The following is a 26,711-nucleotide window of genomic DNA, read 5'->3' as shown; positions in this document are numbered from 1 at the left end:
TAGGATTGGGAATCATTTACATTTAAATTATTTAGACTGGAAAATACTTACCCCGAAAGTCCAGACAATTTACCGGACATCTCACCCCGAAAAGTGAACACAACTAACGCCGGTGAGCTGTCTCAGTTTCGGGGTGAGTTGTCTTGGGGTGAGTTGAGTCATTTGCACAGAGCTGTGTCAATATATGAAGTAATTCTCTCATGGTCAAATAGACATTTCACACATGCATGTTTTAAGGGCCACTTCAGCCCTTTTGTAACAATATCTTTCCTGGTGTGTTTTTTTATGTATCTTTCCTACATCTTGACCAATACAAAGACAACAATGTTCAATATAATATAATAATGGGTTTCTCATTTGTATCTTCTGTCTAGACTCCCAAATTTTACACACAAGGAGGTTTCTCCTTGTATGTAAAGAGGAGGTATTTACTGAGCAGCAGGAGAGAACATCCAGTCTGGTCAAAGAGGAACCAGAGTCTCCACATATTAAAGAAGAACAGGAGGAGAGAACCTCCAGTCTGATCAAAGAGGAACCAGTGTCTCTACAGATTAAAGAGGAACTTAAAACAATATTTGAAGAAGTGAAACCCCTTTGTTTATACCACACACGTGCACATGTACTTGGTTCTCTCTTTTTCTCCTCTACACCAAATCTCTTCTGCCAGCTATGTATACTGTAGTGTACATCCTCTAGTAACAGGGATACAGGGATGCTAGGCTTTAAGTTGTTAAATGTGTTTGACAAAGTGCTAAACCAATAATGATGATGCTATTACGTTATATATAATAGCGAGTGTGCGTGCGTCCGTGCATGCCTGCGTGCGCGCCTGTGTGCGTGCATGTGTGAACCCTGCGCCCAATAGATAATTCACCTCCTGCGGTGCGTTCAAAGTCAGACCCCCTCAGACTGGAATATGTCTCCATTATCAGTTGATTATCATGTTGCTCATGGTGCAACGCGTGGCTTTCAGAACGTTCCAATTATCTTAATGCTAAATTGGATTGGGTTCCAGCCGAGTGCCTGTTGTTGAACTCCTCTGAATCCATTTTCATGTCGAGGGCCTTTTCTCCGATGACTGTGCTAAACTAATACGGTCACAAAGGCAATGCCTTCCCAGTAATTACGCCTGCTCATTCTTGTTACCCTCTTAATTTTTTTTATTATTTAATTATGCAGATGCATTTGCAGTTTTATTTTCTGTTATCCACACATGTTCAGTGTCTGCACAGGCCTGTGTGTGTGTGTGTGTGCGTGTGTGTGTCTCTCTCTCTAAAGCCAGAATGTTGCCAGGCAACCTGTACCTGTTGCACTTGGTGTCATTGAACAGCTATTTGAAGGTCGTAAGACTGCCCCCCCCCTCCACCCCCCACCCCGCTGCCGTCCTAACTGAGACATTCCAGAAGGTTGGCAGTAGCTACTACCAGAAAGCAATTACAGTGAAAACTTTGAAAAGGTTGCTGTTATTTTAAGATAAACTATTTCTGTGTATCTGTCTCTGTCTCTCCTGCCTGCCTGCCTCTTTTGACAGGTTGGAATAGCTTAGGGTTGACGACAGAGTACAGCATCTTGCAATGGGTCTGGTCCACAAGATTCACTACACCACCAAGATACCCATACCTACCCATGTCCACACCCACAACATGCAGAGGGAGCTCAGCCAACCATGTGCAACCCAGATTTGGCACAAACAAGGGACTAAATTCATTTTGCTCCTATATGCCACCAAAATGTGGAACGCCCTACCAAGACATTAAGACATGTGAATCCCTTGACTCCTTCAAAACCGCTCTCAAAGGGCACCTATACGGACGGCGGCAAATCGAAACTGGCCCCCCGTAAAATCTGAATCCCCCACCCACCCCTTTTTCCCCTCACTATGTTTTATTTATTTAGTGAATCAAAGACACAGATCTGCAGCATAGCTCCGTATCCACGCTCCGGTTTCGTTTGAACTCCGTTGAGGCTTCTTAAATCTCTCTCTCTCAAAGAGACTCTCTCTCTCTCTCTCTCTCTCTCTCTCTCTCTCAAAGAGACTCACTCTCTCTCTCTCTCTCTCTCTCTCTCTCTCTCTCTCTCTCTCTCTCACTCTCTCAAAAAGACTCACTGTCTCTCTCACTGTGTTTGTAGTTTGTACCGTAACTGATCAGCAGGCCTTTAACCACTGTTGGACGGGAAACCCTGTAAACTCTATAGCTAAAATAGCAGATCTACAAGCTCATAGTGTGGCACTGAGTGCTGCACTACGAGCTTATAGATCTGCTATTTTTTTAAATCGTGAAAATGTGGCGCAAATCTTTGAATATAATCATATTGTTTTAGAGCGAACGTTTTTAACTCAAATCTTTGCTTCCCTGGGGCATCCCTGGCTGGAACAAGATGTTTTCAGCCAATTACATATATATTTGGGGGTCCTTGACATGAAAATGTTTGAGAAACCACTGACATAGAAACATAGGGTTTTTCAGAAAATAGAATGGTCCTCAGGTCTAAATGCATTAACCACTTTCAACCTGGCATATCCCTATTCTGGGCATCATAGGCAAAAAAAAAGGCAACAAGAACGGTTATACCTAATCAGGCTAATGGAGTGAAGAAAAGTATCGAAATAAAAATAGCAAAAACAGCAGCTATTGCTGCTGCTGGGCAGCGGTATAGCTGTACTATATTTATGTGGGTCGTCCGCTGACCAAAAAAAGATATGCGTTTGTGCATTTCACTTTTTGCCTTCGGCTCAGTCGGGAGTGACACGGTAGTAAAGAAATATCTGACCCGATTTGACTGAGAGCCTGCCATTGCACAACCTCTAGCTTTTCACCATGAGGTGAAAATGAGTTCATTGTCAGAGCTGAAATAGACATGTAAATATGAAATAAATGCTTAAACATGTAGCTAGGTGTAATGTTAGAGACCACAGAAGTGAGCCGTTGAAGCCTGCAAGAATACAATAAAATGCATTTATCTCCAAAACTGGAGGGTCAAACTGAACAACCAATGTGTCAATTTGAAGCTATGGTTCCCTGCTTTCATATGACATGAAAAACCAAATCCAATGGCAGTCCCTCAGTGAAATTTAGTCACATTATGGTGTGACTGACAGGCGCTACGGTTTCCACCGTGAAGCACATCGCTCAATATACACTATAGCATACACTGTACAGGTACTTCGATTGATTTGGCTATCTTTACAGCAGATGTAAGGTGGAGATTATAATCAAATAAATTCGTCTTGTCCCCCCCCCGACTCCCCAGCTGCATGTCCTTCTAAACGACTTCACAACTGGAGCGTTTACAATTCACGGTGCTTCTTCTCCACTACAACTCAGAGGCAAATATCATACTTTTTACTCACCCACTGAGTAAAAAGTTATTTACAATAATTTTAAAACTATAGTTACTAGAGAGAGAGAGAGAGAGAGAGAGAGAGAGGAAGAGCGTGCAGTGTCACAAACACACACACACACACACAGTCCATCTTTGGAACATAATGTACTGTATGTACCTTGAATCTTTCACATGACATGAGCATGTGTGTGTAAACCACCGCACCTGTCTGACCAGGCCTGACCTTCATCTGTCATTTGTGCATGTGTGCGTGTGTGTGTGTGTGTCTGTGTGATAAAGTGTCCAGGCTGTATCATTTGTCAAGAAGTGAACCAGAGCAGTCCAGCAAGAACAGGTTATGACAAAGTGTAACAGTGTGAATGTACAGCATGATATTTTCCCCCCACGTGTGTGTGTGTGTGTGTGCGCGTGCGTGCGTGCGTGCGTGCGTGCGTGCGTGTGTGCGTGCGTGCGTGTGTGTGTGTGTGTGTGTGTGTGTGTGTGTACTTGAATTGGTGTACTTGTGAGGGCCAAGTTGGCCAACTGTCCCCACGAGTATAGTAGCATGTGAGAAATATATTACTGTGATAATAATACTTTACCCAGTAACGAGCAATGTAAGGTATTACTCCGCCAGAACAATAATATCATACCATATTACTTTGTAAAACTAAATAGCACAGGATTCGTTGGCTATACCGTCGGAAAAACATTCCAGTTAAAACTAAGAGAGAGATTGCCGATTTATTTTATAGCCTTTTTGGCTGATTGGTTCTTCTTCTTCTAATTATTATTATTCAAAACAATTGGGATTCCGTTCTAAAAGAAGCTGACTAGGCAGATTGTGTTGTTGTAGGGGGGAGGGGCAATTTGCATTGGCTCATATAAAACCTTTTTTTCCACTTATATGTACTCCCGATTTTTTGTCGATATAGGTCCAAAGTCTCACGTGTGGAAATGTGTTGTGCATTTTTGATCAAAGATCCCGGGAGGAGATAGATTTGAACTGGTTTTCCATATCGTTAAAAATGGTGGGTGATCTAAAGGTCAGAGGTCAAAAGTCAGAGTGCGAAAGTCGCTCCGCACGAGGAGACGCATACACGTATCAACGTTGTATTGCTGATGGTCAAACGGTTCCTGAGCTAAGCCTGTTCAAAGTTAGAGGTGACAATGCCGTTGGCTTTAATTACATAAAAAAAAGAAAGAAAACTAAAACAGAACACTCACGTGTGCTCCAACAGGGGGTGCATACTTAGTTTAGACTAGTCATTAGGTTAGACATGGGTTAAGGTTAGGTTTAGGTGTGCTGCCCCATGGGAGGTTAGGTTTAGGGGGTGAGGGTTTGAGATACAGTAGGTTGTAGTTGTAGGACTAATGACTGGTCTAACCAATGACTATATAGTCTAAACCAAAAACTGTCTAAACTAATTACTGCACCCCTCCAACAGTAGGATTTGTTGCTGCTGTAGCATATAGCACTCAGGAGCAATAAACCCCATCCTTATGTGAGCGTTCTCCGTTATATATTTCGCTTAGCACAAGCCTGCACAATGTTGGGTGTGTGGAAGTGCATGTCTCTCCTCCCAATTTATTGCAGTGGTGGAAAAAAGTACTAACTTGTTTTACTTCAGTAAAAGTACCAATACTGCAATTTAGAACTACTTCGTTACAAGCAAAAGTACGGAATTTAAAATGTACTTGAGTGAAAGTACAAAAGTATCGGCATCAAAATGTACTTTCATTACTAAAAGTAAAAGTACTCATATTGCAGAATGTTTCGGAGACAAGAAACACTTTCCTGGAGTTTTTATGTGGGTAATATGTGTTTTTAGGTATTTCAAAGGGTCCATGGGCTCCATGATGTCATGGACACTGGGCTCACTTACTTCCTGGACTACATGTTGTCTCAGTAAGACAGCGCTACCGCTATCCACAAGGAGGAGCAGTGCACCAAAGCATTATGGGAATTGCAGTCCAGGAAGGAAGTGAGCCCAGTGTCCATGACACTGGCCCAGTGACAACACTCTAAAATATCTAAAAACACCCACATAAAAATCCAAGGAAAGTGTTTCTTGCGTCCCAAACATAATTCAAATGTAAGATCTGGTTGCAAAAAGGGTGAAGTGTCCCTTTAACATACACACGTTCCTACACACATACGCACACTCGTAGCTGCTGTACCAGGAGTGAATTTTAGATTTAGCTCTGACTTCAAGGGAAAGAGCTCTCTGACAACATCAAGTGTTACGGAAACCCCGGGAGGGATACACGGATAAGAATGAAACATGGGAGCGCTAAACAGCTCAGAGACACACACTCAGGACCCTAAACATAAATAAAGATTCAATAAAATTCCGTCGACATATCTGCACTGTATCTCTCTCTGGATATCACTCACTCTGATACATTTAAAGCCATGGAGAGGCCATGGCATTCAGGCTGTTCCCCGTGCTGTTTGCAAACGGGTTAACACAGTGGTTCCTTAACCCATTCTGACCTGAGATCAGAATCATCAGATTCTAAAAATGTCTTCTACATCCTGACAGTTTTCCATTCTGACCTGAGATCAGATTAAAAAAAAAAATCTTCTAAATCCTGACAGTTTTCCATTTTGACCTGAGATCAGATTCTAAAAATGTCTTCTATGTCAGTCGCTCTTCGATTTAAAAAAAATAGCAGACCTACAAGCTCGTAGCGCGCCACCGAGTGGCGCGCTACGAACTTGTAGATCTGCTATTTTTAACCAAAATGGGTTAAAAGGATAGTTTCACACTTATTCATTGGCAATTTCCCCCCTACCATTACCTCAATGAATTGAATTGAATGGGGCATTGGGTTTTTTTGTGCTAATTATTTTATTTCCATCGCTCAAAAATCATATTTGTATCCCAAGCGGCATACTTTACTACTTATTTTGATGGAAATAAGTAATATATATTTTTCTTTTACAGATAATCCAGAATGTGGCAGCTAAGAATTTTAAAGATGGAGTGCCACAATTTGTGTCTATGAGGTGACAGTACTTCATTAGACACTTTTGCTTTTAGTACTTTAAGTACATTTTGATGCCGGTACTTTTGTACTTCTACTCAAGTACATTTTCAATTCCGTACTTTTACTTACTCTAAATTGCAGTATTGGTACTTTTACTTTTACTACACCACTGGTATACTGGCTCTCAGCAATGTGACGTTGTCTGATAAGGTGGTCAACTGGCCGGCATGCAGACAGCAGTAAACAAACACACGATTATGGCATTGATCTCATGAATGACCATTGACCGTATAATGCAAAGAAAATAAGTCCTTTCATCTTCTGTTCTAAGCAAAAAAACATCAAGTATATAGGTTTGTTTTGGAATTATATACACCAGCAGAGAAAAACAGATTAAGAGTCTTACATAACCTTGACAAAGTTATGAAACTAAGTGGCCCCTGTGTCACCCCCATTCTGCCAAGAAGCGCTTTGTGCGCGGAGAAGATTATACTCGTAATATCCGACTCACTACACTTTAAATAGAGGAGCATGACAGAGAGAGAGAGAGAGAGAGAGAGAGAGAGAGAGAGAGAGAGAGAGAGAGAGAGAGAGAGAGAGAGAGAGAGAGAGAGAGAGAGAGAAGGGATGTTGCACGGGTCATTAGGATAGCGACAACATGCAGAGTAAGCGTGGTCACTGTGGGGTGGAAACCCTGTATGTCCAAAACCTGTGTTCCAATGGATTTATTATTTATTATTTAATCAAAAAGCTCTTAAAACGTTTCTGTGTGGAGTTTGCATGTTCTCCCCGTGTCCCGTAGGGTATAGGTATATCCTCACAAAAACATGCAGTAATCCTGGTCTCTAAACTACCTCCCCCTGGCCAGCCGGGGCGCCTGATGGAGAGGAAAGGAACTGGTTGGAATAACGTGTTCCTTCCACTCGCTACGTCAAACCAGGGAAACTCCCCCCTGTCAGGTGTAAAGAAGCAGCTTGGACTCCTCATGCATAGAAGGAAGCATGAGGTCAGTCCGTTCTGCCATCGGTGTGTGAATGAAATGCACATTGTAAAGTGCTTTGGGTAAAGGCACTAGTGCGCATGCACCATGTGCCAGTTGACTTAATGACTTTCAAGTTAAATTAATAATATAGAAATCACACCCGTGCGAAGTGAGGGCCGTTCTTATCATCATACGTCGTCATCACATTCCAGCCCATCACAAATGGCGTCCTCACTTCTCAGCGGCCAATCACAATTGGCGTCCTCACTTTTAGCTGTCCTCACATTTTTTTTTTCTCCAACCCAATCCGGCTAATCACTTGTGGCGTCCTAAACTTTCTGTCCTAACTTTTTATCCTAAATAAAATGTGGAAAAAATATATCTACCAGCTCACAACTGCTTTTTCGCCCCCTCTACTTTCACATGACCCTCTTGTATGACGACGTAGGGCATTCATTTACATAACGTTGAAACACATTTCAGCTGTGAGGATGTCACGCATGCAGCTTTACCTTCTTGTAGAGGGAGCGCAGATCTCTGTACTGCCACATGCTGCTGAGGACCTGGGAGGCTGCCTTCACCACCTTGGCTGAGTGCCTGGAGAGATAGAGAGAGAGAGAGAGAGAGAGAGAGAGAGAGAGAGAGAGAGAGAGAGAGAGAAAGGGAGAGAGAGAGAGAGGGGTTAGCTTATTTATCTTGAACTCCCATGTGTGAAACTTCTTCAGTGGTGGAGAGCAATTGGTTTCATTTACTTAAGTTCCCCCAGTTCTTAAGTACCATGTACGCGAGTATGTACATCTGTGACCACGGGGCACACTATATTAGGTGAAGAGAAACCCTGCACGCTTCAGCCAGCAGAAGGTAGAAGGGCTCATCGGTTGCTCAACAGGGACAACTTAATTGCATCAGAAGAGAGTGAGACACACCGGTAATACCAATGGTAAATTCAGGAGAGACTATACCCTAATAAAATGAACTGGAGCACTCAACTGGCCTGCACGTTCTTCAGGTGAGTGGTGACTGACGTTTTAAGTCGAAACAAAAATTTCTCTTCCAAAAAAACACTATTTCTGCATGAACTGTGCTATTGTTTTGGCTATATACTCCGGTGGCTGCACGCATGGGAAATGATTGGTAAATAATAAAAAAAAAAAACTATTTATTTTGGACCTATACAGGGTTTCCCACTCGACAGCGACAACATCATTTCTCCGTGCAGGTTCATTTTGTACAACAGTCTGCCGGACTATATAACCGAACCTGCCAAGTGCTCCAGTGACGCCTGCAGGCTTGAGGAGAGAACCATCGCTCTGTTGAGCGAAGAATCATTCTCCCCTCTGCAAAGTCAAGCGTCTCCAGATGACTTTAAAATCACCCTCTCCTCCTGCCTTGCCTAATGGCCTCCTCCTCCTCCTCCTCCTCCTCCTCCACCACCACCCAGCCACTTAGCTGAAAAATGAGTCCCGCTGGAGTGGCTGCATCGACAGCCGGGCAGAGGAGGAGGAGGAGGCTGCAATCATGGCCGGCCGCCCTCCTGTTTTTACCCAACGTTATACAAACTTGAACTTTTCAAAGGACACGAGGCGCGTGTCCTCTGGAAACAAACACAGAATACGTCATACCCTGGGGATTTGTATTTACAGTGGTTTTCAACCATTTTGATAACCATGGCCCACTATTTTATAGCCACGGACCACCATTTGATGAATTATTAGTTAGATAATGAATATAAAGGAAAGGGTCCCAAGTTCTAGATAAATTATTCAATGAGCCTCTATAAGAATTTATTTTTTTCTAGGTGGATAAACGTTGACAGGTCTTTTATAGCCAGGATGTCGTGGACCTTTCCAGTGAGTGAAGCAAAATGCGGCGTCTCGCTATGAGGGAGGGCGAATGCAACTGAATCTCTCCGGCTGGCAACCTACTGAATCTGCCCACCACAGGAGACACACCGGAAATAGGGACTAGGGGACACGGAGGCACGGGAAAGCCAAAAAACTGCGGAGAGAGTATAAAAACTAAAATGTTTCCAAAAAGGAAACGGGAGTAGAAAGTATTGTGTATGGTCTGCAGGCGAGTGACGACACCAGCTGATACAGGAGTCGTTAGTGTCTGGAAACATTGGGCTCAACTTGACCTTAGTGTAGTGTGTCCTATGGACCACTTTAAATTGGATAAGACACATATGAGCACATAAACAAGTTTATCCTAGGTAGCGCTTCACTCCACCAATCCTCACGTAACCCCGTCTTAAAGTTCCCTCTCCCATGTATACCTCACCCCAGAGAGTGGGGTTAATTTAGAAGAGATAAGAGCATTATAAATGCTAAAAGAGATGTTATTCAGGGAGTCTGAGGGTGACATTATAGATTCTAATCTATAGTTTCTGTCAAGTAAGCTAAGGAAAATGGCAAATGGTGCATTTATATAGCGCCTTTATCCAAGGCGCTTTACATAGATTGTGCATTACATTCACCCATTCAGACACTGATGGCAGTGCGACATGGCAGAGACTGAGAGAAGACTGAGAGGTTATGCTTCAGTAAGGCTGTGGAAGAATTCACATTATCTTGGGATTTGTTGGCGAAAGGAAAAGTAATAATAACTACAATGCAAATTAGCCTTTCATGCCAGCATGCCTTGGTGAAGCCCAGCACGGCTCCCAGAACACTGATTGCCACTCCGGTAGATTGCACTCATGATTTTATATTAACCAGACGTACTCGGAATGAGCTGTATATGAAGGGCAAATTGCGTACAATGCGTAGGCTTTGTTTCGTCATTCCTCGCAAAGGGGCTTCAATCATCAGGAGGAAGGAAGGCACTAGAGAAACTCAGACAGTTTAAGCCTTTTTTTCTTTTTTTTCCTGATGTTTATGGACTTTAATAATGGTCTCTCACATCTGGCTTTAGCTTTAGTAAGCCTTGAGTTTAGAGCGCCAAACTATTTTCTACGTTATCTGCATTCACACAGCAATGTCGACCAGTAATGGACAAAGTACTTGAGTCAAAGTATAGATACTCCTGTACTGGTCAAATAGTATTACTCCACTGCAAGTTGCTGTCAAATTGTATTGGAGTAATTAATATTCGATCAACACCGCCTACCAGCATTTCGCGAGTCGACCTGTTGCGTTGGATGCACATGTGTGTGGGGAGGAATTGATTGGCACAACGAACAAAAATGGGGAGAAACGAGTGCAAAAGAAAAGAGGAGATATAGAAAGGTTGAAATCGTTGTTTTCGGGTGAAAACCTTGCATGTCCAAAACCGTTCCTTTCATTATTGTTGTCATGAAAACATTTTCAAACGTGAAAACAGTCGATCTACAAGCTCACAAGGGGTTTGCGACGCCTTGGCGAGCCTTTAGATTGGCTCATGTCATTACCTTTGTGTGACACTCTTGTATGACGAGGAGTCGAGGACATCCATTTACATTAAATATGGAGTGTTGTGATTTCTTTCCAGTTTTTCATGCATGTGTTAATGAGGTGACAGTACTTCATTAGACCCCTTGGTGTGGTTGTTTATGTGCAATGATGTCTTCCCTTTGTATTTAGGGTTTCTTCCTGGTTGGCTGAAACCTTGACAGTCAAACGTGCCAATGATAAAAACAGACTTAGAGAGTGTCTAAGTCTGTTCGATCCCCTGGCTGTGTCATACCAAAGACTGTACAAATGGGACCCAATGGCTCCCTGCTTGGCACTCAGCATCAACGGGTTGGATTGGGGGGATCAAATCAACTAATGATTCCCGAGTGTGGCACACGCTGCGGCTCACCGCTCCAAGAGATGGGTCAAATGCGGAGAACAAATTCCACTGCGGTAACTTGTGTGACTAATCGTGCGACTTTGACTCGACTTTGACAGCTGTGCGTGCGGCTTCAGTTCAGATGGATCACCACCCACCAGGCAAACCAGGCGTACTTAATGAACTGGTGTAAGCGTGTCCACATAAAAACACACTTTTTAGAAAATATGCCTTCTTCCTTATATAAAAAAGATATGAGGTTTCTGCCCGAATGTGATGGAACGCCGAGCTGCAACGAAGATGAAAGACGCAGAATGATGACTGATGGGACTTGAATCCCCCAGAAACGAAGCTAACAGCGCCATGCAAGCTGACTGAACCCACCCCCAACCCTTTGATGTGTGCTGTCAAGACATAGACGTACGTAGTTTTAAAGAAATCTTCAAACGGCCTCAGAAAAAAGGTACGGGTCAATGAGATGTTTAAGATGCTGCAGCATGCCACAACACCCCTGTTGGACTCGTCTGTAGTATTCTCTGCTCTCCCGAGGTATGTTTCTGTATACTTTGCTGCAGATGATCTGGATGTTTTTATATGGATTGTAGGAAATTAATAAGCACTGGGCGTCAGAAGTGGTGTAAAGCAACTAGAAGTACATTTACTCAAGTACTGTACTTAAAACCCATTTTGACCTTAGATCAGATTCTAAAAATGTCTTCTACATCCTGACATTTTTCTGAAAAAGCTAGGTTTCTGTGTCAGTCGTTCTTCGATTTTTCAAAAATTGCAAACCTACAAGCTATGAGCTTGTAGATCTGCTATTTTTCAATAGCTAAAGCATAACATAATGCCCAAAATGGGTTAAGTACAATTTTGAGGTATCTGTTAATTTATACTGTATTTCCAATCTTCTGTACTTTTACTTCTACTCCACTACATCTCAGATTCAAATGTACTTTTACTCCACTACAATTATTTGGACACTTTAGTTACTATAGTTACTTTGTAGATTTTGATTATTATGACAAAACATTACCCACTTCCGCTCTATATACCATTTATTGTAGATTTTCAAAAGATTGTTTTGCATCCATCCATGCATGCTGTTTCTACTTTTGGTGCTTTAACTACATTCTGATAGCAATACCTGTGTACTTTTACCCAAGTGCATTTTCAATTCTGGACTTACAGAGTATTTCTACTAGGGCATTCACATCACGTCATTTTTACTAGTTGACTAGTCGACTAGTATAGGCAACTAGTAAACTAAGTTTTTTTTTGGAAATAAATATTAGTAAATTTAAAAACTGTGTACATATAGTGACTATAACTAAAATCTACCTGATCTTGAGGCCTACAAAAAAAAATCTTCATTTTTTCTTATCAACTAGTTAGTACCAACAAGGTCGACTAGTAGATTTACTAGTCGACTAGTTTTGCTTAATGTCATAATTTCTACATTGCAGTATTGATACTTTTACTTAAGTAAATAATGTTAGTAGTTTTTTTCCCACCACTGGGCTCCAGCCTACACTACAGTATATAAATGACTTGGTGTTAATGATGTTATTCTTCCCACTCATTTCTATGTCAGCATCAGTCAATGTCAGCTACACATCCCTAGAGGATTCTCCTCTGCTCTGCTCAGCTCCTCTCTGTGACTCCACTCCCTACACGCCGACTCTGGTGTTGTTCCTCACAATGGTGAAGGATTCCTAACTAACAGATTAAATATGAACAGGAGGAGCTACTTCAAAGATCAGATGAGGCTGATATGATAACATCACTAACAGTGAAAAGTGAAGATGATGATGAAAACGGAGAAGCAGAACTCATAGCCGGCACATCTACTGAACACATGAAAACACAAGCTCTTTCGCTGTCATTTCCCCCCACCCCCCTTCGCTGCACATAATACGCGCTCCATACCGTGTTAACCCATTGTGGGCGGCAACCCTTTTTAGTGTTTTAAGCATTATGTTATGCTATAGCTGTTGGAAAATGACAGATCTACAAGCTCGTAGCGTTGCACCGAGTGCAGCGCTATACGAGTTTGTAAATCTGCTATTTTTACGTTTTCAACTCAAATCTTTGCTTCTGTTGATGGTTATGTTTTGTCTCTTTTTAGTGTAAGTCTCTTGTTTTGTTGGTTTGTATGTTTCTGCTATCTTTTTTCCAATCTGTAACTTACTGGTTGAACATTCTTGAAATGCTTGTATACCAAAAATCATAATAAACAGAGAAAACTTTGCTTCTGGAGGGGTCCCTGGAACATCATATTTTCAGATGGGGGTTGGCGGCTAATTACATATAAAATCTTGGGGGTCCTTGATATGAAAATGTTTGAGAACCAACTGACATAGAATCAGAAAACTGTCATGATTTAGAAGACCTTTTGTATAGAATCGTTCCCAGGTCTAAATGGGCTAATAATGTATGACCTCCAGCTCATGAAGGCACAGTGTTATGACAACCACGACCCCCCCCTGACATGCCAGTTGCCATGGCAGCTAGGTACAGTAGGAACCCCCTGCTCACTTGATCTATAGCCATCCCCACATCCATGTGTGTGTAAACCGCTCATCTCTTCATAAACATAGGACTTGGTCCTCAGGCCCTTACTCTGGCCTACAGAGGACTCGTTGAAAGCTTAAGAGGAAATCGTTGCAACGAGTTGTCTAAAGCGCGGAGAGAACTTTTGGATTAAATCTCCCTGCCATGGACACAATCTACACACACAGCGCTGTAGGAGGAGAGCACGGAGCATCCTTAAGGATCCACACCATCCTGCTAACACTCTCTGTTCGTGTGGAGGGACTCAGGGCCACAACCTGAGACACCGCCACCGGCCAGAGAGCATCTCCACCCCCACAACACAACACGCTTCTCCAACCGTTTTATTCCCTGCTACTGTGCGACTAGTAGCCGAGGACATTAGGGACGGAAATCAATATGATAGATGAACTGAATCAAGAAAGACGAATTGAATTACCTGGTATGCACTGTTTTTAGGCAGACTATGAAGCGCTTTATTTGAAAGACGCACTTGAATATGCATTGTTTTTAGGTAGACTATATATGATGCACTTATGTATTCTAGGATTGTATGTTCTATGTTTCTTTTCTCACTTTTTTTTAATGCTAACCCTGGGAGCTGCGCTCCAAGATTTCCTATCCACTTGTGCAAATGGAAAATAAAGTCTATTCTATTCTATAATTATGTGGCTGAGTACATTGCTTTATAGGCCCCCAAGAGGGCATTGGTCATTTTTAATGAACAGCAATGATATACTATACTACAATATTTTCATTTTGGCTCATTGATTTCTTTTGTCGGCCAAGGTGATACCAAATGGACAATTGGATAATAATGCCTCGCCTCCTCTCCTCTCCTCTCCTCTCCTCTCCTCTCCTCTCCTCTCCTCTCCTCTCCTCTCCTCTCCTCTCCTCTCCTCTCCAGTATATATATAATACATAAATGGGTGACTAATGGGTGACTAATGGCCTGCATCCTGAGGCTGTGAATAAATCCATGAAGTGTCACACTGCAACCAGCATGCCTCCGGCCAACACGTGTGGCTGGCACACGCATGCACGCACGCACGCACGCACGCACACACGCACGCACGCACGCACGGACACGTTCCTGCTCTATTTGGACAACGACACAATTGGAGTTTGGAGGACAAACATTGCTTGCGGGAAGAAGTCGCTAAACTTTTGGCATCTGGGATATAACCTTTCACTTGTTTGTTCAATCTCTTGAACGCCTCTCTGTAATATCCACGTCCACAGAGTCTATAGCTCAATAAACATATTCAATAATAAACAAGAAAATAAACTTGATGGCAGTCGTGGAAAGTAAGTACATTTTACGTACGCTGTAGGCTATACTTAACTCACCGGGCGCCGAGTTAGCCTTTTCACTCCTTTTTTCGTTTGCACCTCGGTGCAGATGCCGCCTTATCACACCTTTTTTTTTTAACAGTTATCGCGCCGTTTGCGTATATATCCGCCAATTAATAAATCCTACGCTCCACGCCATTGCCATAGATCAACGTCAATTGGTGTTTTATAGTGCTTTTGATTGATCAAGTCCTAATGCTACTCACGTTAGCATCGGGGTGCTAGCTGGTACATTTGGTGCCAATACTTAAGTACATTTTGAATAGCGGACTTTCACTTGCAACGGAGTAGTTCTACATGGCAGTATTGATACTTTTTTACTCAAGTAAAACAAGTGAGCACTTTTTCCACCACTGCTTGACGGGATGCCTCTCGAGAGTCTCCCTATAGGGAGGTCCGGGAGGGACGTCCCACTGGGAGGAGAGTAGACCCCGGGGCAGACCAAGGTGCAGTTGGAGGGATTACATCGACTCACTGGCCTTCTCGGAACACCTCGGGAAGCCCCAGGAGGAAGGTACTAATGCTGCTCTGGAGAGGGAAGTCTGGAGCTCTCTGGTGGAGCTGTTGCCCTCGCAACCCGACCACGGATAAGCGGGTTGAAGATGGATGGATAGATATGTGCTATTATTACACTCACTTGTCTCCCTTGCTGCGGGCGATGGCGATGAGCTTCCCGATGCCGTTGGCGTCGCGCAGCGCCTTGGCGTTCTCCATGTTCTTGGTGATGACCTCGTGCAGCGCGCAGCACACGGCCGTCACCGTGTCGTCGGACATGGCCTTGACCGGCGGGGGAGGGGGAGGGGACGTGTTGCCAGCGCCGTTGGCGCCGTTGGAGCCGACCGACCCGCCCGGCAGACGGTGGATCAAGTCCCTCATGGCGTATTTACCTGGGAGGGGGAGAGAGAGACAATGCACGATCATTCTCACATTCTTCATTGTTCGTCATTCTCGTCTTCATATCGATTAAGGACCACACCACCAAATTAAGACGTTTAACAAGGTTTATTAACGAACAGAAGAAGGCATGAAACGACTAATGAAACAAACAATGAACAGAAACGAAGATGACCCCCCCCCCATATATCTAGGTGTGCCCTGGGATTTTTTGGCTATGAAAAGTGTGCCCTGGCAGAAAAAAGGTTGGGAAACACTGAACTAGGCAACTAGTCAACTAGTAAAAATCACTAGAAGTGAAAGCCCTATACCGGAGACCGCCAGTGGTCCTTGAGGGGGTTCCTGGTGGCCCCAGCTAAAAGATAAAATAAAACCAAATGGACCATTTGGTTTCATTTTACGCTCTCAGGAGTTCAATTACCATTAACTTATACGAAAAGTCTTAGCTTTTTATCAACATTTGTACCAAAAGCATGGAATTGTGGACAAAAAAGAAATAAAAACTATTCTTTAGTTTTGAGCTCTGAGAGGCTAAATGTCATCCAACGGTGGTCCGTTGCTCAAATGCAGAATAAAATGATGGACCTTGATGTGAAAACCACTGCTCTGATGTCTCCATTCTTCATTATATCTGTGTGGGAGTTTGTTCTCCCACAGCGAGTCATCTAATGAACAGTAGATCCTCTCAAATAATGCTATATTCGTAAAGCTCAGTCATCGGGGGAATAGAGCGCGTGATCAGCCCTCATGACGTACGCACACACAGTATACACACACACACACCAACGCGTGTGCAGATGCACGCAAATGTGCACGCGCACACGGGACGTGTGTGCGTGTGTGTGTGTGTGTGTGTGCATTGTACAATTGTATTGTAAGGCACATGGGAATGCTGCACGGGAAAGAGATTCAAAAACATATATCGTTGCAGTCAGGAGAAAACCACCTAACTCCATTTTTGAGGTTTTTGATTTGTTTCCTTTATCAGTGCTATTGAACAGCACCCTTTATATCTGTGTGTTGGTTAAAACAACATTGCACCAGTGAAAAGTAGCAGCTAACTCCACCACCTCTCCCCCTCCCATGGAAGTAATTGACAGTAAATAAAAGTCACAGCAGTCAACTTTGATGAGGCAGTATTGCTTTGTTTTAAAATGTAAGGTTTTCTTCATTTCCTGGAAAAATAAACAATTTGGAGTTAGGTTGTTTCTTCCGGACAGCAGAGATACATATACCGTGTTCAAATTGACATATTTGGTTGTTCAGTTTGACCCACCAGTTTTGGAGATATGGCTTATAGAGTAATGTCTTGCAGAAAACAGCGAGTTGAGAAAACAGGCTTGAAAGGTTGGTCTCCGACATTACACCTAGCTACACGTTTAAGCATTTATTTTATATTTACATGTCGATTTCAGCTCTGACAGAGCTGCCTGTCTGCCTGTGCTATTAACTCATTTTGAAAAAGATCTCTAGTGAAAAGCAGAAATTTGCACAATGGCATGCTCTCAGTCAAATCTGGTCACATTTATATTAAAAAATATATATATATAATACAGAAATGTATGGCCAACAACTATAGCTCACAACGGGTCACATGGCAACTAGCCTCGGAAATCCAGACAATATTTCCAGGGAGTGAAGAAAAAATTGGCATACAGTATCGCAAACGTCGCTCTCTCTCTGCTGATTTCTGATCCTCTGCACCTTTGTTAAATTGACGCACACACGTAAACACGTACACACACACACACACACACACCTCTCTCTCTCTGTCACTCTAATTCATTAGTATCGTGTCATGCAGTCGTGTAGTTTCTCGCGGTGGATCCTGCCGGGAGCTGCCTATAATATGCCATAGAACAGTGCAGTGGTTCCCAAACTTTTTCGTGTCAAGGACCCCCAAATCAACATTTTATTAGGCCACGGACCCCCCATTTGAAAACATATGCCAGTGACCCCGATAAGGGAGGATTTTTACAGCTCTAGCAGTGATTCCGAAACATTCATTTCATGGACCCCCCAGTTTCACACGCATTATGCTACGGACCCCCGATTTAATGGCATTTCTATCTCTGGCACCACGATTTATATTGTAAAACCACTGTTAATTGAAAGCGTACAAATGGAACCAAATGAGTTACAGACCCATAAGGGTCCATTTGGTTCCTAACTATATCTATAATTGAGCTAGGTAAGACCTTGACCCCCAGGGGTCCCCAGACCCCACTTTGGGAACCCATGCCATAGAAAGCATAGGTGCAGTTCCGGTCTACATCGCAACACACTGTGAGCTTGTTGATGGGATACTTTTGCTATGCTTTTCCATAACACTGTATACTGTAGCACGATGAAGTAATAATGGATTCATTCATGAAAAAGAAATAACGATAATAATTGAAAGATTATGGAGATACAAGGTTTCTTGCCCGGCAACTTACAGCACTATGCATTAGGAGGACGCAGTGCGAGTTAATCGGCCCCAGTGTTATCTCTGGCCGCCAGCCTGCTGAATAGAGGTTGAGCGGACACTCTTCTCTCATTTGGGCTGCAAGGACACATTTAAGCTGTGTCCTTCAGTCGTATTATTTATTATGCTTATTAATCTATATTATTTGACTGAATAACTAACTGAATGACTGACTGGTGAAATGATTGACTTTCTCTGGGATTTGCTGACTGGTTTTAAAACTGACTGATGGGCTGGGGGGGGGGGGGGGGGCCGAGACATGGACCTTGCAATACAGGAACAGGAAAAAGCCCTGGATGGAGTCTAGTCTACACAATAATGCTATACAAATGGCACTAGGTGTCACATGGACGGACCGCATCGGAAATGTGGACCTCTATGGGGACCTACCACAGGTCACAGAAAGAGAAGGATGAGGCTGGCAGGGCACTGTGTCAGGCACCCAGAACTCGAGGTAAGTAAATTGACCCTATGGGAGCCAACCACAGGGCAAAGCCAGGAGGGGGATGAAGCTCCGGCGCATCAGCTTGGCTGACAACACTGCAGAGCTCAAGAACCTGATGTTGGATAGGAAATTGTGTAGGGCAGCGATCCAGGAATCCCAAGTTGGTGTTGGCTAGGCCTCACTCTCGCAGCAACTAACTAGACTAGATTTACCATAGTAGCTGGAACTCCGCCATCGCTGCTACACATTAGCATTGTGGGTAGTGAATCAGTGATGTATTTCTCCAACAATAAATTGCAAATGAAAACAGTAGCTAGCATACAGTAGCTTCATTGCATACAGACATGTGACTAAGCTATTGTTTAACAACTGTATACGTTTTTGTCCGTAAAAAACTGCAGGAAAATGCAGCAAAAAAATCAGAAAAAGGCAGCAGTGCGTGTGCATGCAGACATTAAATTGTTACGACAGTATGGCTGATAGTACAATTCTCTCTGGAGAAAATGAATGGCATGCAGGAATCCCAATGGGACTGCAACAGCCTGTGGAGTACTATAGTATGAAATGGCTTGAGAAATGAATAAGCTATTTCATAATGATGTAGCCTCGCGGATGAGTCCCCTGTGCGCATTTACTTAAGTGCTGTACTTAAGTACAATTTTAAGTTTTACTTTACTTTACTTGAGTATTTCCAATTTACAATACTTCCAATACTTCTACTCCATTACATGTAGGGGCCAAATTTTTTACTTTTACCCCACTATTTTAAAACGTTATAGATACTTCACTTATCATTGCAAAACACTTCAGCCCTATGTACATTCCGGCCATGTGTATACATTTGAAAACTTGAAATTAGACATTCTGCATAGTGAATAGTGAATACTTTGAATGCCAGACTTTTACTTGGAACAGTGTAGTTCTACATTGCAGTATTGATACTTTTACTATTTTGAGTAACAGATAACAGTTGAATACTATTTGCACCACTGCATTCATCTCAGCACATGCAACAGTCGTTCACGTCCGTTTGAAATGACCAAACCGTACCCATGATGTCACAGGTATACGGCGGGTTTCCGAACTGTTCACAGCCCCCCACTCAGGGTCTATAGTATTATTTCGTACTTTTGACGCATTTTAACTCAAAACTTTGCTTCTGGGGCTCCCTGGAACAACATTTTCATATGAGGGGGGGGGGGGGGGGGGGTCGGTGACCAAATACAGAATTATATAATAATAATAATACAATACTTGTGGGGGTCATTGACGTGAAAAAGTTTGAGCAGCACTGATATAGCAATACACATTTTATTCCGTATTTCTTTTCCGGAAAGCTTGTAGAACCGTATAGGACCGGGCTAAATAAATAAATAAACAAACAAACAAACAAACAACTTTTTTCCTCCACTATATACCGCTGACAGCAGCCCCCCACTAATTCCTCGCGCGGCTGCTTATATTGAGACACTTCCCAGTCAGAGGAGTGGAAGCTATACTTGGAAATAACATCCTTAAGGAGGAAAAAACAAGCCGTGTGCCGACTGCTGAGCACAGCACATAGTTTAATAAACCCCCGTGCTGTCGCTCAGCGCTTTCCTGCACCGCCAAGCCATGGGGGATGACTAATAATGCTGCTGTCGGGCCTCTCCATATTCAAACCTTTTGTGATTTTTCGTTAAAAAAAAAGAAAGAAAATACAATACACTACTTTTTTTCTTCCATTTTTTTTAGCCCACAATTTTTGCAACCCTTTTCTTTCACCCTGCAGTGACATATCTCTAATGCAATCCCGGGCGCTATTCACTCCCCTCTGGCAACCTCGGGAGAGCAACGGACCAGACCTCATGCTTCCTTCTATGCGTGAGGGGTCCAAGCTGCTTCTTCACACATGAGAGGGGGGCTTCCCCGGTGGGACGTAACGCGTGGAAGGAACACGTTATTCCAACCAGTTCCTTTCCCCTCCATCAGTCTAGTTTTAGTCGACTAAATGTCATAAGATTTTAGTCAACTAAATCTACAGTTGATTTTGTCGAACAAAAGGTTGGTGGGCCTTCATGCCATCGTAATGATGCCATCATCACTTGCTGAAAATAGCAGAATAGCAAAATATTAACAAGTGTGACGCGTTGTGAGCTTGTATATCGTCTATTTTCAGTATGCAAGCAAGTGTAAAATGACTTGTTCCTTTTACTTATACTGGATCTCTTAGTCCCTTCCTAAAATTGTAGTCTAGTTTTAATTTTTTTGACGAAATTGTCACTATATTTAGTCTTAGTTTTCGTCAGTGAAAAAAAGGTAGTCGACGGACATTTTATTTTCCTAATTTTAGTCGACGAAAACAACACTGGACAAAAGATAGCAGATGTAGCAGAGGCTCAGGTGCGTTGTGAGCTTGTAGATTTAGCAAAAAAAAAGAAGTTTAGGGACAAGGGCTTTAGCGGTGACGAAAATGGAGCCCATAGGCTATTCTGGCTGCTTTCCCGTGACACTCTTGTTTGACAAAACAGGGGAGTAATTCGGAATAAAACAAATTACTCCCCTGAGATACGAGGTTTCGGCCCGACAGTGACAATAAATGAATATATTCCTCCACAGTCTATTCCCTCATGTGTGGCAGGCTCCCATCCCACCCCACTGTATAGATTGGGCTTTTTTCAGAAGACCTTAATGGACGATTTGATTAAGAGAGCTCCAATTAGCCTCAACAATGAAGACGTTTGATTGTTGTTTACTGATGGGGAAGGGTGAGTGTTATTGAAGTCAAATTGACTGTAATTGTCTCAGGGAAAAAAATACAAGGCGTCTGTTCAGCTGGGGAGAAAGACTGTCTGACGGTAGATGACGCTGCAACTATACATAAAGACCTGATGAAATTAAAAATGTTATTCTGTTCACACTTTCAATTCTTGTGTATTCTCATGTCAAACGTCCCTATTGACACCTTGAGGGCTTTGAATTATTTAATCTTAATACGCTGAACCCGCCATTTGTTTTCACGTGTTTAATTCGCCGTTTTTTAATGATTAAAAAGAAAGAGCGGCTTTGTTCGCGGACCTGGTGACGAGGCCCATAGCGTTATGACGACGAAACCTGGAAATCAAGCCATCCTCATGGGCTGCTAGGGCTTCTGGGAAAATGAGCTCAATGCAAGTGAACGAGCGGTTTGTTTGGACTCCAACATGCTGTGGAGGCTGTTCGTGTTTCGCATCGTAATGGCGGCATGTTTTGGATTTTTGAGTGATGCAGCCACTCCAAGGAACAGCAATGTGTGTCTGTCTGTCTGTCTATCCCATATGTCTGTCTATCTGTTTAGAGTACCAACAGGTGACAAAGTGATTTCGGGTGTGACAGTACAGTACAGTACAGTAGAGGGACCCCCACACGGTAACACAGTACAGTACAGTACAGTACAGTACAGTAACACAGTACAGTACAGTAACTATACAAGTATAGTTGCACCACTCAGTTCACACATTCGTTTTATTCAGACAGCCAACAATGGGTTAAACGCGCTCCAAAATAATGAAGTCTCTGTGACACCTCTAGGGGCCGTAGTCTGCCTTCAAAGGTTTCCCCAGGAGCTTTGTCATTGGTCCAGCTCTTCCTGATTGGTTATAGTGATTTGCCGTCTGGTATAAATTTGAACCAATGACATTATTAACAGGACAGAAACAATGATTTAACTCGATTTGAACACAACACATGACGACGGTCTATGAAGACCCCCGTGCTCTAATTGCCATTGTGACTGACACATCTCCGCTGTTTTTCCGCTCCGTTGTTTGAACAGCTGCGTGACTTTAGACTCCGTTTTCCACACGCGTGCATGTCAAAAGAAAGATGTGAGCGTTCGCATCCAGATAGCATGGGGAGTTAACCCATTTTGACCTGAGGACGATTCTACCAAATGTCTTCTGAAACAGTGGTGCTCAATATTTCATGTCAAGGACTCCGCAAATTATATTTAATTGGCCGCCAACCCTCATTTGAAAATATTTTGTTCCAGGGACGCCCCCCATGCATGAAGCAAAGATTTGAGTTAAAAACATTCGCTCTGAAAGAAGATATAGTCAAAGATGTGCGCCACATTTTCACGGGGCTTTTAAAAAATAGCAGACCTACAAGCTCGTAGCACGCTACGAGCTTGTAGGTCTGCTGTTTTCCAATAGCTATAATGCTTAAAACCCCAAACAAAAAGGGGTTCCCGTTCAGAATGGGTTAAGGCTGAACTCTGACTCTGGAAACCAGACGGCAGCAGTTTGAAGAGCTCATTAAATAGGCTGACAGACATCCCAGCTCTGCATGTCTTGTCTCTGCACTCACACCTCCGCTGCATGCCTAGCTGCCCCTTCTCTATTATGCGGTATATAGTCTATATAGTTAAGTTAAAAGGCCCATTTTCCGTCTCTCTCTCTCTCTCTTTCTAATTAATTGTTTCTAGTCTCTGATTGGCTGTCTGTGTCTTTGTTTGCTTGTCACAGACTGAGGGTGTCAGAGAACAAAGTGTGCTGATTAAAGGCGCGCGTGCGCGCACACACACACACACACGCACACGCACACACCACAAAAATCATGAATTTCTTAACTGAGATAGATGCACACACACATGCCACTTGTGTGTGCGTGCGTGCATGTACTGGTGCGCACGAGCGCACAGAATCAGCTTTTAATGAATTCTTCCTTTTGTTCGGTTTCACCCGAGTCATATCACTGCAAGGAAACTATACACAACCCAAACCCCTCTACCCAGAGTGTCATTGTGTGTGTGTGTATGTGTGTGTGTGTGGGATCCTGGACGCGATGGTGGAACTGTACGTTATATTGTCACATGGATACAGTAATATGTGTGTGAATAAATGTGCGTGCGCACACACACACACACACTTGGGAATTGTGTGATTAGTGACAATTCTGCAGTGCCCCTTCCGTCTGTTTCCACAGTAACGCGCTTTCTGGCCATGATGTCATTAGCATGAGAGAGAGAGAGAGAGAGAGAGAGAGAGACAGACAGACAGACAGACAGACAGACAGACAGACAGACAGACAGACAGACAGAGGGGAAAGTGGTGGAGGGCGAGGCAGAAGATAAGCGCGTGCAGACGGAGGGGGAGATGCAATGGCAGCATGACTGACACCTCTACATATTGAGCATGACTGCTACCTGATGGCTGATCCGATGCACTCTGTCACTATTTGTCAACTGTGGTATTATTTGTGCTGATGTCATGCAATGCATATATAGAGTATAGAGAGAGCGGTTTGAGTAGAAGTGCTACTACTACTACAGCTCCTGTACAGGAGATGAGGAGGAGAGAGGGAGGGAGGTGTGAGGAAAAAGTACAAATGTAGTGGCATTTTTACCTAAATGTTTATCCCACAACTTTGTAACCCATGCATTTTTCACCCGGTGCCAAATGCCTAAGCTGGAATCCTGGGCGCTACTCTATCTCTCTCTCTCTCTGCCAACCTGGGGAGAGCCCCGCACTGAACTCATGCTTCCTTCAATGCACAAGCAGGCCAGCCTACATTCAAATTCAATGGGGCCGTGGACGTCACACACGTAAGATCTGGACTTGCGAGGGTCACCGGTGCTCTGACCAACACCAAACTTGGCACACACATTCTTCAGGGGACTGCCATCAGAAGGACAGCAGCTACAGTTACTATAGAGCCATGGACAGCTACAGTTACTTCAGCACCATGGACAGCTACAGTTATTTCAGCACCATGGATAGCTACAGTCACTTCAGCACCATGGGCAGCTACAGTTACTATAGAACCATGGACAGCTACAGTTACTATAGAACCATGGACAGCTACAGTTACTATAGAACCATGGACAGCTACAGTTACTATAGAACCATGGACAGCTACAGTTACTATAGAACCATGGACAGCTACAGTTACTTCAGCACCATGGACAGCTACAGTTACTTCAGCACCATGTTCAGCTACAGTTACTTCAGCACCATGGACAGCTACAGTTACTTCAGCACCATGGACAGCTACAGTTACTATATAACCATGGACAGCTACAGTTACTTCAGCACCATGGACAGCTACAGTTACTATAGAACCATGGATAGCTACAGTTACTTCAGCACCATGGACAGCTACAGTTACTATAGAACCATGGACAGCTACAGCTACAGTTACAGTTACTTCAGCACCATGGAAAGCAATATAGCGTCAATGTCGAAAGTGAAGAAGTTGAAGTACAAAGTAGACAAAAGTACACAGATGGCCATGGAAATAGTGACAGTAATAAGACTTTTAAAATATTGTTACAAACTGCACCATCTATTCTACTCCTTCCCTCTCAGCTTTCCACTATCTTAATACAATACAAATAAAGTACAAAGGGTTGAGGTCAAACCTCTCTCCCTCTTTAAAAAACAAAGCCTTTGTTCTTCCCCGTGTCCACTGGACCATAATGCATTTAGTATTTATGGTAATATTATTGACCCCTCACTTTTATGTTTGTGGCAAAAATTGTAGTTTGCAGGAAAATGTCCAACACAAGCCGACATGTTGGTGACCCCTGGCTTGTAGTTTGGCAATTTGCGAATAGCCGAAGCATAAAATAGGGCTAGTGGTTAAAAGTCCTGTGATGTTATTCTAAATCTAACAAAGTACCTTGTGACAAAAGTTGTCACAGTAGAGATACAAAGTAGGGTTGTCCCGATCTCGTGATCGGAAATCGGGGGCCGATCACGTCATTTTCAAATGATCGGAATGGGATGGAGAGCAAAAAAAACATGATCGGGACATCCCTATAGTATCAATATCATATCCATATCATGATATTAAACTGGATGTTGTCTGTGATTTTGGATATTGTACGATTGTGATATGGCATACGGTAAGTGTTCAATAAAAAATATAAATATCCAATATCAGGGAAAATCGGTTTCCGGCAGATACACACAATCAAATGATCGTAATCGGATCGTACCTCGACATTGTACGGCACTTGAATAAATGCACTCATAGTTCCTCTCCAGCACTGACGTACAACATGGCCGGCCTGCAGCCATGAATCCCAGAAAGAAATGAAACACTTTCACACCTAATCTGTTTGGTGAGACTGGAATCATACCCTCAGGATGCCCACCTGCCCGCTGTGCATTCACACACACAAAACAACACATTTATCGACTCTATCACATGCGCACACGCACACGCACACACACACACACACACACACACACACACACACACACACACACACACACACACACACACACACACACACACACACACACACACACACACACACACACACGTGTTTGTATGCACTGCCAGCATTGGTACTATAATCTTTCAAGGCCCACACAATATTTTGTTCTAAAACATGTATAGGGCCTTCATTCACCAAATAAAGTAGAACAACAAATTAGAAATGTGGTCACACATGTTTTCTACAGGACAGCACGACGGTACAAACAAGGTATGCCAATTCATGCGTGTCAAATAACTACGCATAAGGTATACACAAGTGGAGTGGATTTGCACTGACAGATGTTGTGATTTGCATTTAGCTCTATGGATGTACAGAAAGGCTCTGCAAATCACTCCTTAAGGAGGTGAAAACAGTAGAGAGATTATGAACACTGGGATCAGAACAATTATCGTTTTTAGCGATATCAATAAGCAGTAAATATTGCAGTAAAACAATGCTCTCTCCTTATACCTCAGTGGTGGAACATAATATTTACTCAAGTACTGTGCCTAGGTACAATTGTGAGGTATTTGTAATTTACTTGAGTAAATTCCAATACTTTTACTTCTACTGCACTACATTTCGGAGGTAAATGTTGTACTTTTTGCTCCACTACATGTATTTGAAAACGTCACTTACTACTAGTTACTTTGTAAACGTTTATTATCATGACAAAAAAAATACAGTAACCACTTCAGTATTCCTACATTGCAGTATTGATACT

General features: G+C 43.0%; 1 protein-coding gene across 1 annotated transcript in view; it reads right to left on the bottom strand.

The window, feature by feature from the left end:
* LOC308336688 (catenin delta-2-like) overlaps window positions 1-26,711 on the bottom strand; it is a gene marked incomplete at both ends in the record, with an annotated part of 436,833 nt that overhangs the window by 86,529 nt on the left and 323,593 nt on the right. The window contains 2 exons of the mRNA XM_080794186.1: window positions 7,813-7,897; window positions 15,594-15,843. Of these exons, the coding sequence (XP_080650312.1) occupies window positions 7,813-7,897; window positions 15,594-15,843 (335 nt within the window). The remainder of the gene's footprint in view (window positions 1-7,812; window positions 7,898-15,593; window positions 15,844-26,711) is intronic.

The sequence above is a fragment of the Protomyctophum bolini genome (genome assembly GCF_963924005.1).
Source record: "Protomyctophum bolini genome assembly, chromosome: 21".
Taxonomy (NCBI): Eukaryota; Metazoa; Chordata; class Actinopteri; order Myctophiformes; family Myctophidae; genus Protomyctophum; species Protomyctophum bolini.
This window is presented reverse-complemented; position numbering and strand designations above follow the sequence as displayed.